The 19,290-nt window shown below is 53.5% G+C and overlaps 1 protein-coding gene across 3 annotated transcripts; it reads right to left on the bottom strand.

Moving 5' to 3' along the window:
• Positions 1-1,884: 1,884 nt before the first annotated feature.
• Positions 1,885-18,541, bottom strand: NOM1 (nucleolar protein with MIF4G domain 1). Of its 3 annotated transcripts, XM_045496320.1 has the most exons (12): positions 17,546-18,541; positions 15,644-15,771; positions 14,225-14,420; positions 12,066-12,389; positions 9,999-10,109; positions 8,874-9,041; positions 8,066-8,187; positions 7,363-7,495; positions 6,718-6,849; positions 4,618-4,727; positions 4,150-4,342; positions 1,885-3,957 (listed from the first exon to the last, which is right to left on the bottom strand). In XM_045496320.1, exons 1-11 carry the CDS (start codon positions 18,524-18,526, stop codon positions 4,168-4,170), a joined length of 2,580 nt encoding a protein of 859 aa, XP_045352276.1. In that variant the 5' UTR covers positions 18,527-18,541; the 3' UTR covers positions 1,885-3,957; positions 4,150-4,167. The 3 variants fall into 3 exon arrangements, with proteins under 3 accessions (XP_045352276.1, XP_045352275.1, XP_045352278.1); XM_045496319.1 differs by having other exon boundaries at positions 1,885-4,342; XM_045496322.1 differs by having other exon boundaries at positions 1,885-4,342; positions 15,644-15,768.
• Between the last annotated feature and the right edge of the window lie 749 nt (positions 18,542-19,290).

The following is a 19,290-nucleotide window of genomic DNA, read 5'->3' as shown; positions in this document are numbered from 1 at the left end:
GGATCAGGCTCCGAGCACACCTGTGGCACTGCTGCCGTGTCCTTGGCCAGGCCACAGCAGGGATCTGGGCTCAGGGACCCGTGCCTGGCGGCCCCGAGTGTCCCCAGAGTGCCCTTCTCAGCTGCTCCCTGTAGAAAGCGCTGGATCCCTGTCCCTCTGGGCATCGCTGGCTGCCCCCCCTCACAGGTCCGGAGCACTTCCGCTATCGGGCCGTTGGGTCACACTTCAAGGTCCCGGCACTCAGACTACAGCCCTAAGGGCGGTCCCGGGCAGGCCCCCCCGGAAGTGCTTCACGGAATCGACCATTCCGGTGTCCCTCGGGACCTCCTCAGAAGGGGCTTTGAGCAGACGCAGGTCAGAGACAGCACAGCCACACGAACAAACACATCCACGCACACAACACCGAGCAGGAGGCGGGCCACGGAGGGGGTGAGATCCGAGAGGAATCCCCCCTGCTGCTGGGTCCCACACCAGGTCGCGCCTGAAGCACACCACAGCCATCCCGTCGCTAGGACCCTGCGATGGGGACGCTATTTGCGCTCACGGGACGCGATGACAAGATGCGTGCTCTGGGTCCAGGGACGGGGCAGCCGGACGAGGGACAAGGCCAAGGAAAGGACTGCAGAGGCCCCGCGGAGAGCTTGAGCATCAGGCAGGTATCCTGTGACGCCCAGCATCTCAGCCTTCGGTGCAGGAGAGAAGCCACTCTTGCTATTTCCAGCGAGAGGTGTGCCGCGAGCGGATCAGATGCTGGCGGGAGCCCCGGAGGGCCGGCAGGGCACATGGCAGGAAGCTCCTCTTGCTTGACCCGGAACCGGCCCAGCTGCTCATGAACGTGACCCAGAGAACCCCAGACAGCAAGTGACTGCTGCCTCACCCAGGCGGTGGGGTGACTGTGGATGCAACGCTAGGTTAGCATGGCTCCCCCGCCCTGCTCACAGACCGGTCAGCTGGCCGGTGTGGACCCCAGCCGACATGGCCTCCATCAGCCCCAGCTGTCATCGGTAGGACAGACTGACGTCACGTTCTCCTGACGGGACGCACGGAGAAGGGAACGAGAGTGTAGCTTGGGCCATCAGGGAACAGCAGAAAGGCCCACGCAGACGGCCGTCCTAGCCTCCCGTCGACGTTCACTTCCTGACTCTGGCAACTGGAAGGCGCTCACAGGAAATACACAGAGTCGCTTAGCGTAACAGGACGTGACGATGCAGCTTCCTCTCAAGCGGTTCGGGAAAGGACCCTGGGCCTCGCTACCCGGCCAGCCACGGAGAGGAAGCACGAACCGCCCGCTCCCGTGTGGCAGGGTGGGAAGGGTGCTCACCTCTCGGGACTGTGCCCACTGCCACCCGGCCCACGTGCAGGCTCCGAGCACGGCTCACCGTGATCAGCGAGTGAACCGGGCCTCCCCGCCAGCCCCCCCCCCCCGGGCTCCTCCTAACCCAGGCGCCAAGTCTGAGGGAACCCACACACACCCGCATCACTGTTTTACCCAGTAAGGCCTAATCAGTTTACAAAGAAGGCAAAGGCGATTTGTTAGCTTAATTTTGTGAAAAACACACCAGGGTATTTTAGAACTTTGAAGGATGAGATCTGCATTATGAACGCCTTATCAAAATTCTGTTTTAAAACAATTTAAACCTTACGGAGCAGTTGCAAGAATGTAATAGTTGGTCTGTATAAACTTCACCCAGATCCACTAATGGTTAACATCTTGCCTCATTTGCCTTATCTCGGTCTTTGGGCTCAGAGGGAGGGAGACACATGTACTTTTCAGGCGGAGTCTAAACCATATGGTAAGTAGATTTCCTAAAAATGGAAAGATAAGGTGCAGACCTTAGTATACCAGCAGACCTCTTCTTTCAAAATAAACCTTCACAAGCAGTCTAAATACAAAAAATATTTTTATTTACACATCTTAATACATTAAAAAGTTTGTTCCTTATGTCTCTACTTTGAAGATGAAATCCCGTGCAGGCGCCTGGCCGACTCCGTCGGTGGAACAGGCAACCAACCCTTGATTGCGGGGTTGTGAGTTCAAGCCTCAGGCTGGATGTAGAGATCGTTTACAAGGAAAAAAAAAAAAAAAAAAAAGACAAAACTCCCTACAGACAGCTTCTTTTCATAAATTCCATCAATGCAATAGCAGTTCTCAAACTGCATCACCAGAAGTCCAAGGATTCACAGACACCCAGCACTGGCTGCACTCTTTTCAAAGGCAGATTATTGTACTGCATTTAAAAGACCTAAACATTTAAAGCAAATTTGAATTCACAGCTTTTGGTCAAGATACAATCATTTACTTAAAGCATACTGACACGTGACAACCCACATTTTGTTAAAAAAGGCGTTTATACTTAAAAAGGACAGATTTATGGATAATCTGCCATAGTACAAATTCAACAATTCAGACATCGGGGATTAAGTCATAAATATATTCCATGGAAAAGAGACATTCTTACTGTTTTAACAATAAAAGACAATATAAAAGTGGGATTCCACCCGCACAAGTTTATCTTCTACGAAATATCAGCTTGGGCTCATCCATACCTCCGAGGTCTGGGGCGCATGTCATGGATGAGGGGGTACCGTTCTGTTGCAGAGAAGCTTCTCTCAATCTTGGCAGCTGCCCCCACAGAGAATGGCCTCAGGTCAGTTACGGGCGTCCTCGGGGAGGCAGGAGCTGGCACCGAACGCAGATCGACTGTGCGTTAAGCACACAGTTTAGTTCGACGGACACATTTCTCTTCGGAGCAAGACCTCTGCATGAGGGTCGCTGTGCACAGACAGGTGGCGTGAGCGGAACGGACCTTGTCCAGCCTGGCCACCGCCCAGCAGACGTTCTGTGAAAAAGCCCCTCGGTAGAGTGGAGGCTCTCGGCGCGCTCCTAACACAGGCTTCTTTGTCGTGCAGGTTCAGAACCGGCTGCGAGACACGGGGCTGCGGGGCGGCTGCTGGCTGTGGGGCTGACAAGCACGAGAGAGGCCAGAGCACCAAGTCTCCCGTGTTCCCTGCGCATCTCAAAACTGAAACCGTTAGTTTAGGGACGCACACGGAGACACACGGAGACACTTGGGACTTCACGCGGTGACTTCCAGACACGAACCGCTGTCGGGTCACGTGGAAACGATGTGTGAAAGTCTGTGACAAAAGGGGGGTTTGCACAGGAGTGGCCTCGCTCGGCCGGTTCAGCCTCCCACGGGGACCACTCTGAAGGACAGCGCGCTGCTGGGGTACGTGGGTTTATGGCACATAAAACACTAGTCTATACACACGTTTTGGTGACTTTTCAACAACTGAAGGTGACGTGTAAGTCAAGTTTGCAGCATTTAAGACAGTGGAGCAGATCCTAGGAGCTGGAGAAACGACAGACACTTGCCCTCCGAGGACACTCACTTCTTCACGGAGTTTGCCGTGTGAGCGGGGGTGTCTTTTCTGCAGAAACGTTCACTCATCACACAGCGTCCCTCCTAGAACCAGGCTCGAAAGCCACACCTGCTAAGTGTCCACTATCTGGTGACGTCAAGGCTGTTTAGCCAAGTGCTTTGCCATCTGGAGTTGATGAGTAGAAGTGACAGACACAAACAGGAAGAGCGTCCTTCACCACGTCCCAATTTTAGGCAAGTGCTGGCGGGAGGCTCCACACACATCACGTCATACAGACATTTGCAAGGCTTACGTCACCTGCTGACTCTTCCAGAACATCTGCATTCCCAACACTTGAAATAGTCAGATATCAGGTACCACACTTAACTGATGGTTTTCGAACATTTAACCAATATATAAAGAAGATAAAAACACGCATCAACTTCTTTGTAACTGCACCCCCTAGTGGCCTACTTTGTCTATTAAAAGAGACCATCACCCCCGTGCCTGCACACCCACACCCAACCCAGTCTCGCGGCACGGGGAACAAGTCCAGGGTCTGTCTGTTCTTCCCTCCGTCTTCTCCCAACTCCACTGTATATACAGATACGTGAAAATGGGTGAAAACGTAAGTACAATATAACCTTAAATTAAAAAATTAGCTAAAATGCAGTATATTAAATACGACAGACCGTGGCATATCTCCACCAGGCTTTTACACACGGTCAGTGGAGTAACAAGCCTTTTGGGTTTCAAAGGGACGTTTTCAGACAAATGAGCACTCACTTGCCGTCCTTTGGCAGACTACATCCTCAGGGAAGCCTGGCCTTGCAAACTCTTTGTGGAGAGGTCGGCCCTCTCTCTCAGCACGCTGGCTTCCTCCGCACTTGCGTGCGTCTGCACGCTCTTCACCAGGAAGTGACTGATGAAGAGTTTCAGACCTTCTCTCAACATGCCCAGCTTCGGGCTGTCAGCCACTCTGGAAAGGAGTCGGAGAAACGTGTGTCAGCGATGAGCTGGCCGCTCCCAGACCACAGCTCCGGGATCTCCCGTCGGGAGACACAACCGAACCGCTTTTAAAGAACAGAACTCTCAGGTAGGAGCTTAACAACCTATTCTACATGTCAGAGGTTATTAGTTTGCCTCTGGCAGGTATCGTGTTCCCCAAATCTAACGTGTAAGATGTGAGCTGAAGGCTAAAATGGAAAACAATTTATTACGCAGTGTGTTGGAACAGAACAAGCTGGCACATACCTTGCAAAAATTGAAGCCAGGTCTTCAACTTCAGTTTCCATTAACAGCATATATAACACTTTTCGTAAAAAGTGGACTCTGGGTTTATCCAATTCGCTGAATTCAACTACCTAACAGGAGTCAGGACAGAGAGAAAAAATTGCATTTAGTCCATTTCTTTCAATGATGTCCAAACACGATTAGAGTAAAAAATTACCTGCCGCCTGTAAGTAACCTACTTCCAGTTTTGTAAGACGAAGAGCTGTTAGCAAGGGCGGGGTCGCGGGCCTGTTACGTACTGAGGGCAGGAGCCTGCACGCCCTCGTCGAGTGCAACATGCTGCTGGGGGTTTATATGGGCGCAAAAGTTATGGATCAGGAATTCTAGAACTGAAGCATACTTAGCTCCCTGCCTTAAAGAAACCACACCCAAATTAAAACCATACCTACAAAGTTTAGGTCTGGGGAGAATCGCTCACATATACGTATACATACTCCCTGAGAAATAGACATAACTTTCGCTACACTTACACGACAGAAAACTGCGCAGAAGGAAATCAGAGAACAGAATTACAGGTATAAACGTGTATGAAACGTGAGTTTCAAACTCATGCTGACTTAACCACAAAGAACTGTAAAAGGATACTCAGCACGGGGACAGGACAGTACTGTCCCTGTGCAGGACTCGGTACGTGAGATGACACTACGTGACACCCGCAGATACACAGGCCCAGTAAGAGTTCAACAGCACACCCGAGAACCGGAGAGGTCCCAGCAAACGGGGCCAGGGGAGGACCCCGGGACAAGCTTCAGGGACATCTCTAGGCTCCAGTGAATCCAGGGAGACATCGTACCCTACTCCGTTCTGAGCTCAAAACTCGAGCAAACCGAAGGCAAGGTCTCTCCGGCAGCGAGAAGGCACGTCCTCGCCACACTTCACGGTACTCCCATTTTCGGAATATGGTAGGAGGCTCCGTGCCTGGTTGTCAGTACAGTGGCCTAAACCTAATGCCACACCCGAAAGAGACGCAGTCGACCTGCCTCGGTGCCCTGGTGGATGGACATGTAAGCACAACCAGGAAACCGCAGCGGCCGTCTGTCTGCGGGTCACGGAGCAGGAGGCACGAGTCCAGGCCACGAACACCCTCTCTGGCCCTCAGGCTCCCTCACTGTCCTCGTTTCTAGGATGCCCAGGCCCAGGAGCCACCTCAAACTCCACGTCCTCTCTCGGTTCCCCTGTCCACTCTAGACATCGGGGCACCTGCACGTCACTGGCTCGGACGTGACCCGGAAGCAGGGCAGGGCTGGGGCGCCGTCCGCTTTAAGAGACGCCGTCAGTCCGTCGCAAAGGGAGAAGCAGCGGAAGCCCCGCACGGCAGCCCGCCAGCTCCCTGCCGCCCCGTCCTCCTCCTGACTCGACAGCAGCCAGTGCGGCTGTATCTTGAGGGCCTGCGCGGGAACCCAAACTCCAGACAAGATTCTCTGAGAGGAGCAAAACCGTAACAGTGCCTTCCTCTACCGAGTGCGCTCACACCGCGAGCGACTCCGGCTACTTCTCACAGCGCCATGGTGTTATAAACACACTTCTCAGGGCCGCCGGGGGCGGGGACTGAGGCGGGTGAACGTCCAACTCCTGATTTTAGCTCAGGTCTTGATCTCACAGTTTGTGACTCGGAGCTCCGCATCTGGCTCCGTGCTGCTGGTGTGGAACCTGCTTGGGATTCTCTCCCTCTCTTTCTGGCCCTCCCCTGCTCATGCTCTCTCTCCCCAGAATAAACATTAAAAAAAAATGGAACAAACTGGGGCGCCTCGGTGGCTCAGCTGGTTAAGCACCCGACTCTTGATTTTGGCTCAGGTCATGATCTCACGGCTGTGGGACTGGGCCCAGCATTGGGCTCTGTGCTGACGGCGTGGAGCCTGCTTGGGATTCTCCCTCTCTCTCTCTCTCCCTCTCTCTCTGCCCCTCCCCAGCTTGCACACATGTACTCTCTCTCAAAATAAATAAAATTAAACATGTTTCAGCTACGTCAGAATCTAAGGAGACACTTTTCTTGAGGTACCAAACAAAAGCAATTGTGTTATTCCTTTCACTGCTCTCAGCAATTCCACACGTGATACAAACCTTTAAAATGGAGAGTGGAAGTGACTTTGTCTTCAACAAGTGGGCTACCAGGTGAACCAAATTAGAGACATTAGTGGCTGGCAAGTTTTCCAGGTCCCGGAATTTATCCCATATGCTGAACTGGAAAGTCATCTGATTGAAAAAAAAAAAAAAGAACAAAGTCAAAATGCAAGAAACTGTTAGTAGAAGTCACTAGAATAGACTCAAAGGCGCTCTACTACTCATGTGTCTGCAGTATCTTACAAGGTGAGTCGGGACAAGCCAGGAGCGACACGCCCTCCTGTCCCACACGTGGTTTGCACAGCGTTTTCCCTCAAATCGGCAGAAACGTTAGAAGGAGGAAAAAAGGCCGGTGCAGTGCAGCATCCAGGAGGCCCTCCCCAGAGACGTGGGCCGCCAGACGCCCTCATCTGCGGCAGGAAAAGGCAGCATGGCAATCGTTTCCCCATCACTCTGCCTCAGCGATGTCCCCTGGCTCTGCCCCAGAGGGGCCTGGCCATGGGACCGGTTCCCTGCATACCCTGTGGCCCCAGCTGGGCCCTGACTCAGGGCACTTGTGCCCGCTTGGGCTGAGCCACACAGAAGGTCCAGGTCCAGGAAGACAGAGCAGAGCAGAGGTTACGGGCGGCCTGCTGACGGAATTACCTGGAACCTTCTCTCGTGTTCACAGAACTTGCCGGCCAGGAACGCATAGAAGGGGTTGTAGCTTTTCTCCTGAAGGCAGCAATCCATGAGAACGTGAACGATCTCCCTCTCCTGTTGGTCCTTGAGCCCAAGCCTGCGAACAGAGATGGTGATGAGTAAGAAAGCGTAGAGGAGCACAGCCTGCCGGGCAGTTTGGGTAAAGGAGAGCTGAGGAAAGGAGGCTCGAGTCACAGGACAGGTGCCACGGACAGGCCTGTCCTTGCACCTGGGAGTTCCATTCCGTGTGAAGCAAATAAAGGAAAGTTAACTCCTTTCGCGTCTCCTGAGAAGGGTTTTGTAAGGGTTCACAGACACTCGAAGAGTCTTACCACAACCAATCACAGAAACTACACCAGGATGTTTTTAATTTAGAAAAAATCAGACAACCTCGATAGGAAGATTCTAAGCGATTTATGACAACCAACAGTCACTGAGAATAATCAGTTGGTCACCCGACACTTTTAATCAAAATACATCGAACATGTTCTGGAACCACTGGCGGCCGGCGACGCCTGGGGCCAGGCAGGGGAGGAACGGGACGGCCCGGCTGCCCCGAGCGCATCTGCTCTGACCCCTCAACCCCGTGACGTAGACCTCATCTGGGCGGCTTCCTTCCACAGCGTCTCAGCAAACTGCACGTCCACGTGTTCACACACACACTCACTTCAGAAGCTTTTCAAACGCGTCCAAAAAATCTTCACTTGTCATTATTGTGCAGAATATGTTTCTCCTGACATCAGTGTTCATTCTCTGCTTCCTAGCGAGTTCTAGTATCTTCCCGCTAACCTGAAAGAGGAGTAATTAAGACACAGACCACACGTTTTAAGCAAAAGCAAATTTCATTCACTGTCTTTACTAAGTTTCTAAAAGATAACATGTACATCTTTGTGACTTTACAGAGGATTAACTGTGAGTTATACGTAAATATGTATGTGTGAGTGCCAAATCTTTATCCCTGGGTGAGCCCCACAAAGAGAGAACGGCAGCAGGAGACATAGAGGGCCACAGGAGGAGAAAAACTGCCTGACGTGGGGGACTTCTCAGAGCACCCCCATCTGTCAGTCTAGACAATAACGACATAAATTAGACAGAAGTGGCCGCAGCCAGAAGAGCCAGGACAATGAAGGAGGACATGGGATCCTGGGACAAAAAAGGGTGTTAGGGGAAAGTGAAGGAAATCTGAGTAACACGTGAACTTTATTAATGATAAAATACGAAGAAGATGAAGATTTCCGACCATCTGAAATGCAAGCTTAACGGACCGGTAGCCACCTCTCCCGGGAAACCCCTGCCTGCATCTCAAGTCTGGCATCTGCAACGTGAGCGTTCGGCCTTCGTGTTTCCCTCATTCAACTTTCGAGTCCTTAACGTAACGTATTCAGGGAGTCGAGAAACAACAGAAACGGAGTTCAATTCTATCAGCAAACGGTAAGTTTCTGTAAGGTTTCTGAATGAACCCAGGGGTCTCGTACCGTCCCTGTGGGCCGCTTCTCTGTGACCTTCTGCTGGCTGTTGTCAATCATAGGGGCCCCGCTCCACGCGGACCCCACAATCCACCAGCGCCCGGTCTGCTCTGCGTTCAGGACGCCGTCCCAGGAGACGCGGAGCTGGCTTTCCGTGCCTGAGCCGGTGCCGCGCACCTGAGTGAAGAGAAGGAGCTTGTAAAACACTTCAGCTGGTTCAGTCTGTACTTTTATCACCCTTGGCTTTGCCTGTTGTTCCTAACGGGATTTCTGATTTGTATTGCTTTTTTGTTTATGTTTGTTTATTTTTGATAGAGATAGTGTGAGCCGGGGAGGGACAGAGAGAAAGGGAGACACAGGATCCCGAGCAGGCTCCGGGCTCCGAGCTGTCAGCAGTGAGCCTGACGTGGGGCTCAAACTCACGGACCGTGAGATCGTGACCTGAACCGAAGTCAGACATTCAACTAAGTCACCAGGTGCCCCTGGTTCGTGAATATTGTGATGGGTCACCGACCAAGGGGATAGCTGACCAGTTTGGAATGATGCCAAAGTGAGACGTGAACTCTCACACTGCCCCGTTTGGAGAGTTGTCACGCCAGGAAGGCGCTTGCACTCAGGTCCCAAGGACAGCTGCACGGAGCTGGCAGTGAGAACCGCTCTGCGCCTGGGGTCTGCGAGTCAGTGATTCTGGACCTGCCCAGAGTCGGGGCCGAAGCACCCCCTGGTTGGGGGGAGGGGGGGGGCGGGGGGGGGGGAGGTCAGTGGGTCTCAGCTGTGGCCCCACATCTGGAGAACTTAGGGGAGCTTCAACAGCCGACTCCCACCCCCATGGTGTGACCTCACTGGTCTGGGTGGGACCGTGGCCTAAGCCCTCTTTCAAAGCGATCGGAGAATTCTATCGCGCAGCCGAGGGAGCACCACAGGCTAAGTGTCGGGGACGCTTAAGTCACAGGGACGCCTCGGCACACAGACCACTCAGAGGGTCTCGCCACAGAAACACGAAGCTTCCTTCCAGGATCCTGAACTCTTACTAACTGGATGTGGCACCTAACAGCCCCAACTACTGCCCAGGTTCCACGAGGAGTTCAGGCAGGCACAGGAGCTCTGAACAAGCAAGAAGTCCAAGGGCCTCACCAGAGCTCGTTGTAATTTCCTCAGCTTCTCCACAGGTTCAGGGTCGTAGCCGGGGATCTTGCGCAGGTCATTGTTCTTCAGCGCCAGCATGGTCTCCAGCATAAACCGAACCTTTAAGGAAAAAAACGAAAACAAAAGCGTCCTTTCGTACAGTGCAAACCCGAGATGGAAAGAGCTAACCCAGCCGTGCACACCACGGACGGTGAGCCAGCCTGGTCCTCAGGTAGACGGTCTCCACGAACCTCCTGCTCAGGACTACAAGTTTTTTTCTTGTTGTTTTCCTTTTTTTTTTTTTTTAAATGTTATTTATTTTTGAAGGAGACAGAGAGAGAGAGCACGCACAAGGCGGGGGAGGGGAAGAGAGAGAAGGAGACACAATCTAAAGCAGGCTCCAGGCTCCGAGCTGTTAGCACAGAGCCCAACATGGGGCTCGAACCCACCAACCGTGAGATCATGACCCGAGGCAAAGTCAGACGCTTAACCGACTGAGCCACCCAGGCGTCCCAGGACTACGTGTTTTAATACCTGACGTCCTCTGGGACCCAAGATCTCACCCCCTAAGATCTCACGTTCCTTCCTCCACCCCCACCACCTCTGACCTGCCCCCTGCACCTCCCAACCCCGCAGTCTTAGCTATTCTCTCTCCATTACATTTTAACGTCTTCCCCATTCCTGGTATTTTTCTTTTTCTAACTTTTAAATTGGAAATAATGTCATAATTAGAGAAAAGTTGCAAGAGTAAAAAAGTTTTTCACGTAACTTTCTCTGAGATTTCCCCCGATACTACCTTTTGATCGAGAGAGTCATTCACACACCATAAAACTCATCCACATAAAACCATATGAGCACATTCAGGGGAGTGCAGCTATCCTGATCAATCTCAGGACATATTTATCACCCCCAGAAAGAAGCTCCAAACCCATGAGCACTCCCCATCCCCCCCAGCCCCAGGCCACAGAGCCTACTTCCCACCTCCAGCGACTTTTGTCTTAAACTTGACCTCTGAGCGTTCAACCCAGGGACAAGTGCTTCCTCGGGACACTCTGGGACCCGGCCGATGAGATTCCTCACGCTCCTCCCTCAACAGCCCAGCTGAATGCTGGTCCTCTGAAACCATCAGGCTCTGTCCACTGCCCAGCAGATGCCAACACCTCTTCATAGCTGACCCAGCACTTTCATTCAGGACTCCCAAAGTGGGCCAGCCTTCCCTCCTGCGTCTGTCTCCTCTCCTACTGTCCTGCTGTCCACGGGCGGTGACCCCGGCCCTTCCTTTCCTTCACACTCGCCTTCCCCCTCCAACCCACTTCTAACCCCTAAACCCACATCTGCTGTGACCATGCTGCCGCTCCCCACCGGACCCTGCAGTGGTGTCTCCCTGCCCTGACCACCTCCCCCTTTTCTTTACATTTTTTTTATTTTTGAGAGACCGAGCACAAGCAGGGGAGGGGCAGAGAGAGAGAGGAAGACACAGAATCTGAAGCAGACGCCAGGTTGAGCTGTCAGCACAGAGCCCGACACGGGGCTCGAGCTCACAAACCATCAGATTGTGACCTCAGCCGAAGTTGGACGCTCAACCGACTGAGCCCCCCAGGCGCCCCACCTCCCCCTTTTCTACAGGGTAGTGAAAGTGGCATCAGCACACTCAGAACCCTTCTGGTGCCTCTAGGATAAAATCCCAAGTCCCTGAAAGGTTTACAAGCCTCCCAAGGCCAGCCTCAGCCCTTTCCTCCTGCCCCGCCCTCAGGAATGCTCCCCTCCATCCCTTCTCTCTGCCGAAGTCCACAAGGGCTGACACCTGAGCCCCAGCCACATGGCCTTCCTCAGGAAACGTTTTCTCAGTGGGTAAATGTTAAAGAAGCCGATTCTGAAATTCACAAAATACCTGAGTTCTTAGTAGGAAAAAAGTCCATTCACCTATTGAAGATAAACCACAAAACCCGGTGGGGCAGAAGACAACGGGGATCGCTAAGAAATTAAATGCAATTTTACCCAAAATACTTGATTTTAAGCTCTGGTCAGTGTGAGCAGTTAGGCACTTAGGAAGCAGGCCAGGTGACGCACTCGTACCCTCGTCTGGTCCCGGAACTTGCCACCTGCCTCGCTGGCTTTGGCCTGGGCCTCCAGGATTAGTTCCTTAAGCGACAAAGCATCATCTTTTCTCAATGAAAAGCCCACGTTTTTCAGCATTAACAGGATCAGTTCAATATCTTTTTCTGTGAAAGTCCCAATAAGTTTTTTCAAAATGTCAAAGACAAGGAGAGACTGCACCACGTGGAAGTTATACAAGTGGGCGATGACGGTGAACAGGTTCTCACACTCTCTGTCTTCGCCTCCGTTCTTGTAGATGGTGTCAAACCTCCTCACCACGGCCTCCAAAAAGTGAGCACCGACCTGGACAAGGCAGAAAAAACATCACTGCAAACATGCAAAAATCCATGTTGGCAAGCTCTTCTCAGGGATCCTTCTTCCTCCTGCAACGAACTTAAACGTCTAGTGCTTTTTAAATTAACACAGAAAATAGACAGCTACTAAGTTACAGACTCTAACGCAGCTTGAGCTCGGCTCCAGCTAAGGCTGGAGGGGGCAAGAGAAGCAGGGACACAGAGCCCGTGGGGAGGTGTGTCCACACAGCAGCCGAGGGAGGACAGCCTGGGATGCTGACGGTGACCCTGAAGGGGCACTGCGTGGTTAATGCTACATCACGTTCAAATATAATCCAAGACAGAAAGTAGAATTCTGCAGACATCAAGAAAAATTCAGGCATAAAACATATTTAAGTATGTCTTCAATCACACGAACAGAATAATATCAACAGTTGTCAAAATTTTAGATTCCAGTTAATATCTTCAGAATAAAATATAACTTTACTATAACATGAATAACATTCATGTGACTAAAGTTACTTAAGAATATGCCTTAATTCTGACTTAGAGATGTAAAAAAAAAATTTTTAATGTTTATTTATTTTTGAGAGAGCAAAAGCAGGGGAGGGGCAGAGAGAGAGGGAGACATAGATTCTGAAGCAGGCTCCAGGCTCCGAGCTGTCCACACAGAACCCGATGCGAGGCTCGAACTCATGAACCATAAGATCACGACTTTGGATGCTCAACCGACTGAGCCACCCAGGAGCTCCTGATTTGGAGATTTTAAAGCAAATCTGCACAGGCCTGACTTTTATTTTCAGTAACTGGCAGCAGGGGTCTGTGACAGACTCTTCTCCCACGAATTCCTGCGAGGAGGTCCTTCTCAAGAACTGAAAGAAAAGCTAACGGACCCAGTCCGGACAGCTGGTCAACCTCTGGCAGAAGCGGACACTGTCCACTAAGCATCGTGACGACTCCCCGGGGATGAGCCATTCCAGGTGTCCTCCATACCGTGTGTGGGGGTCTCAACGACACGTGGGACCCATCGCCTCATGTTGTCCGACCCAGGGGGTCCTACATGCTGTGGCTGCTCGGGGTCTACGGCTGTTACCGAAACTCCACTTACCGTCTGCGTTAAATCCTTCTGGTTACGAAGGGCACCGGTGTGACGCCGGGAGGCCTGGGGCGCACTAGAAAAGCCCCGGGGGCACCGCGTCGCGGCACACACAGGGCACTCGGGAGTGGCGTCCAGGGAGTCCAGCACACTTCACCGTGAGGAGAAGGGACTCACGACGTCTTATGTGAGGACGGCCCTTACAACACAAACGATTACTTCTGGTAGGTGATTCTCTAAGTAGGTGGGAAACGGAATGCTGCCTGGGAAGGTTGTGGCTTTACCGTAGGAGGTGACCCAAGAGGACTTCTCAGAACGGGAGCGGTCACCGCACGGCCTCCCTGAGGCTAAGGCAGAGGGCCAGGGGCAAGGACGCGCCTGCGCTGCCCGCAGGTGGCCCCGGGGGCTCCGAGCCTGGCCCCGTCCCGCGTCTCCTCACGTCATCAAACCCGCCGTCACTCCCAGTCTGGTGGCCTCGCGCCCAGTATGAACACCTGAGCAGATAGACCACACGGACCGCTGTGCTCCGAGCATCTGGGGCAAGTCTCTGTTAGAGCGGGGAGCACGATGGAGGCTAGTCCGAGATGCCAGGCCCGAGCAAACGAACGGCGACGGGGGCCATCAGAACGGACCCGACACGAAACCAAGTATTTGGGAACACGGTTCGGATGACGCAGTGGTGACAAAGCAGCACCTGCCTTCCGGAGCCGCCTGTGGACACGGTCATCACGCAGGGAGAGGGACCCTACCTCCACGCCGACCGTGTGGTGAAGGACGCTGAGCAGGAGCACGTGCTCCATCACCAGCCTGCCTGGCATGGCCGCGCCCGGGGCACAGGCGCTCAGGAGGACGCCCGTCAGAGTGTCGTTCATGTCCTTCCTGCTGTGGGCCATGTACAGTTCCTCCAGCTGCCCGCTTATGGAGGCCACGCTCGGCTCGCTCAACCTGCAGGCAGTTGTGAAGGCAGAGCGGCAATGACGCTTCTCATCAGGAATTACTTTCTAGGTCCGTTTAAACATATTAGAGTCATCAGTACCACTCTACACCCTATCCACGTGCCCGTCTGACCCACAAACAGCTTTCGGGTGGCCCCGGTAACGCGTGTATCCGTACACGGCACACGATCCTCTGGGAGCCCGCAATGACCTCACCACTGTCTTCCTGCCTGCAGGAAGCATACACGGGACTCGAAGACCCCGGACACTATGCTGAGGGAGCTTCACTGCTGCCCTGATCCAGCGTCCCGGGCACAGGCAGGGAGCTGTCCTTACTTAGCACGTGGGGACGCACTGTTGGGAAGAAGTCCGTTTCCACCTTGGGCCAGAGGCCAGCGTAACGATTTCCGCTCCTACACGGAGGAAAGGCTGCTCTGTGTCCTGGGCAGAGGGGAGGGCTGGACAGGTACATGAAGATCATGCACCATTCCTGTGCTGCCCCTGAGCGTTAAAATGGCACGTATGGTAGAATTCCAGAATTACCATGGAAACCGTGTTTTGTTTTTTTAATTAAAAACAAAGCAATGAGGGCTCCTGGGTGGCTTAGTCTGTTAAGTGTCCAACTCTCGACTTCGGGTCAGGTCATGATCTCATGACAGCATGGAGCCTGCTTGGGATTCTGTGTCTCCCTCTCTCTCTGCCCCTCCCCTGCTCAATCTTTCCCTCTCTCTCGAAATAAACTAAGAAACTTAAAAACAAAATAAAACAAAGCAGTGAGTGCAGGGGGAGGACTGGGTGTGACCACAAAGGCTAGCATGAGAGCTGTGGGGTGCTGGGAGGGTCCCGCCTTCACTGTGGGCAGGACCTGGAGCTCCCTGCGGGAGACCCTGCAGAGAACACACACACTCTCAACCACGAGTAACGAGCAAGGGGACTGAAGCCCGCATTCCGGACCAGGAGCGCCGGTGCAGGGGGAGGCCCAGTCCTGCCAGGCCCGGTCCTGGGACTTCTCAGAACCACCATGTGGCTTTCAGAGTCTGAAGCGTTCAAAGTACCAAACAGAAAAGGCGGACATCCTGCTTTCCAAGGCACAGATCTGGCTGCACTAAGACAGGAACCGAGAGGGGCTGTTGTGGTCGATCAGCTTACGGGTTATTGCTGGGAAAGTTCCTACATTCTCAGAACAGAGACGATCCCTTTTCATGTCACAGGGTGACAGTGTTGCCAGGTTACCTGTTGATGAGACCTTGGACGTGTCTCTTCAGTCTTTCCAGTCCCTCCTTTTTCTGACCACTCACTGTCTCCTCAGCATGCCTCACGTGAGGTGGGACGTACTTTCCATCGTTTTCGCAAACACTCTGCTTGAAAAGACAGAAATAAATGACAAAAACTTTACTCTGAACAAGTTCCACCTCTCTGTCTTCCATGCTCACGTTTACATATTACAGTCCCACGGAGCGGCAGGGGCTGGCCCACTGACCACTGCTGCTTAATCACCAGCAGTAACGTACTGCATGCCGTGGGGAGCCCTGAGCCCCCCACTCCCCAGCCTGGTGGTGTCGCCACTGACGTTAGTGTCGGCACATCTCGTCCCCTTGTTTTTCCCTGTGACTCTTCAGAACTGGCCATGACCCTCCGGCATCTGCCCACCAGAGCTCCACAGTGTACATACACCTGCTTGGGCTTCATTTACGGTCAGCACAGCAGGATACAAACACCGAAATTAAATGCACCGCCGGTTTTGGAGGGAGACTGTTCTAAAATAACTTCAAAAAGAAAAGAACAGAACTTCAAACTTGTTCAAAACTAGTGTCTAAGTACACAAGACCAAATCAAAATCAATCCATTGCTCACTATTTCCTAGATTATCAACTGGGAAGGTTACAGATCATCACCATTGACCAACACTCTCTGGGTACCTAAGTGAGGGCTTTAGGGGACAAACATTTGTAACGCATGATTCCTGCAGTCAGGGAGCTCAAACTTAGTTGCAGAAAACACATTATGTACACAGAAACTGTTACTCTTGAGACACCCATCTGTTCACAGTGTGTCAATTATACCTCAACAGGCTGTGAAAGAACAGTTAGGGACGGTCCAAAAACCAAGTCCTGAGAGAGGAACCGACAGCAGTTAAGGACTGCTCACAGAGCGCCAGGTGCTAAGGTTCCGGGGACAGACACGAGAGAGAGTGTTAGCTCCCACACTTAAGATGGGGAAAGACGCCCAGGGAAGTCTACGTGGACAGACAGACGCGTTGAGAAGATGAAGACAGGCCCTGCAGGCAGGAGGGAGAAATGCATTTAGTTAGGCACAGAATGCTGTGACAGCGACACATGGGAAGAGTTGCACGCACTCCACTCGTATGCTTGCCTTCGAGGTGCACGCGCGGAGGTGCCCCCCTCCCCCAAGGCAACTGCTGGGTGCTGAGTTCCGAACTTGATCTTCAACATAGGACTTTGTGAAAGGGGGTGCTGTAGATCAGCTTTATGTTTTAAAGATTCACTCTGGGGGCGCCTGGGTGGCGCAGTCGGTTAAGCGTCCGACTTCAGCCAGGTCACGATCTCGCGGTCCGGGAGTTCGAGCCCCGCGTCGGGCTCTGGGCTGATGGCTCAGAGCCTGGAGCCTGTTTCCGATTCTGTGTCTCCCTCTCTCTGCCCCTCCCCCGTTCATGCTCTGTCTCTCTCTGTCCCAAAAATAAATAAACGTTGAAAAAAAAAAAAGATTCACTCTGGAAGCAGCGGGACAGGAAAAGGACTAGGGAGGGCAGAGGTGAGTCAGGGATGCTAGAGACATCCCCCCCCCCCCCAAAACTACGGAGGCCCACTGGGAACAGAGCACAGGGGGAGGGAACTCAAAGTCAGGTTCAGAGACTGAGGCAGTAAGCTGAAGATATCATCTTAGGACGACCAGTGGGAATGGCCATTAAGCTTCTGATATAAAAAGTCTCCAGAAAGGTTTTCTCCCTTAACTCTTCATTATGGAAATTAAAAAACATAATAGACATAATAACCCGATTTACCCACACTTGGCTCAGCAACTACCAATAGATCAATATGTCACTTCTGTCCCACTCTGGCCACCACGCGTTATTTCGGGGAAAATTCCGGAGAATTTAGGTTGTCCACACGATACCTGATCTGTTGCGTCTGTGCCCGCGTCCTCAGAGGAATTTTCACTCGTTTCTTCTGCAAAACGGACTCTCTTTTTGTCCCTTTTCCACTTCGCTCTCCCCTCTGCCGCTTTTTTTGGCTTAATGTCTTCCACGTCGTCCTGCTCACTGTGCGCTCCCGCTTCCACCTTGTTCTTTTCTTCCTCCTCCTCCTCCTCCTCCTCCGCCCTTTCGTCCTCGGTGTCGCTCTCTAAGTCACTTTCGGGGACAGTCTGTCCGACATCCTCCTCCTCCTCCTCACTACTGCCTTCGTACGAGCCGCCAGTTCTTCCAGACCCCAGGGCTCCCAGGATGTAGTCGAGCCCATCGCGAGCAAAGCTAAGCGGCACGGAGCCACCGTCGCCCTTCCTTCTGCGCTTGTTCAAGCCGAGGCACCGCTCCAGCTTCCGGATCTCCCGGTCCTCCTCCTCGTTGGCTGCCAGAAGGGCCCGTTTCCGGGCGGCGGCGGCTGCGGCGGGTCTGGTGCTCCCGGCGAGACCCCTGGTCTCGCGGCGGGCCCGGGCGCCCTTGGCCGGGGGAGGTCGCGGCTCGTCCGGGGGCGCCGGGACCCGACGAGGGGACCGCCGGCCGCCCTCCCCCTCCGCCCCCTCCGCCCGAAGGCCACTCGCTCCCCCGGCTCCGCCGCCGCCTGGGCCCGGGCCTTTCGCCGGGTCCGCAGTCCTCTGCAGCCGGCGCGCCTTCTTCAGGTGCCGCTTCTCCTTCCTCAGCTCCCTGCGGCTTTTCCTCCCGCCCCGGCGCAAGCGCCCCTCCGCCCGGGACCCGGCCGGGCTGCCGGGGGTCTCACCCTCGGAGGTCGCCTGCACGAACTCCTCCACCGCTAGCTTCAGCCGCTTCAGGGCCCCCTCCGTGCCGCCCCCCGGCCGGCGACGCCCCCCGCGTCCGTGCTGCCCGCGCCCCCTTCGCCCACGCCGGCCCGTCACGCCCGCACTTGCGGACGCCGCCATTTTCCTGGATGCTCCTACTCCAACTTCCGGCCGGGGCGGGACTTCCGGGCAGAGCCGGCGCTGAGCCGGACGGGGCGGTGTCCCCTGCTGGCGGGAGGGCGGCAGCGCAGGGAACGTCGCTTGCTCGGCAAATGCTGGAAAATCTGTGTGCTGAGCACGCAAGTACATTCTCGTTTAATGAATGAAACCCTACGGCCTATGTCACAGGAGTTAAGTGTGGTTGTCTGGATGGCGCGACTCTTCAGACGTGCTTGCCTTTCATAGATCCGTAGGGAAAATGTTAATGTCGTTTCCGGTGGGCATTTTACAGGGGAAACGTATCCAAGCTTATGATTCTGACACTTGCTTATTTCACTCAAGCTCAGGCCTCCCATCCCTCCACTACAGTGGAATGGCTCACCTCCGTATTTATTAGGGTTGCCTGGTATTTCATGGGGCGAAGTTCCATTATTTCTCTCTCAATAGCGGTGTCCTGGGATGAAAGTATTCGTGTCTACCAGAGACCGGGAAGGTGAGCTTATTTGGAAATAGGGTCTTTGCAGCTGTGATCAAGAGGAGGTTACGCCTGAAACTAATATAGCCCTGATTGGTAGTCATACTTTAGCCGAAGGAAAGGTAAGAGGAGGTCTTCCCGGATTCCCCAGCGTGTTCCGGGCTCACACACAGGGAGAGGGCCGTGAACTTCTCCTGGTCGGCCACCGCCAGCAGCTGGGAGAGGTCTGGAACAGATTCTCTCTGGGAGCCCAGAAGGAAGTAACCCCACC

The sequence above is a fragment of the Leopardus geoffroyi genome, chromosome A2 (assembly GCF_018350155.1).
Source record: "Leopardus geoffroyi isolate Oge1 chromosome A2, O.geoffroyi_Oge1_pat1.0, whole genome shotgun sequence".
Classification (NCBI taxonomy): Eukaryota; Metazoa; Chordata; class Mammalia; order Carnivora; family Felidae; genus Leopardus; species Leopardus geoffroyi.
The sequence above is the reverse complement of the archived record's forward strand: the minus strand, read 5'-3'. Positions and strand labels throughout refer to the sequence as shown.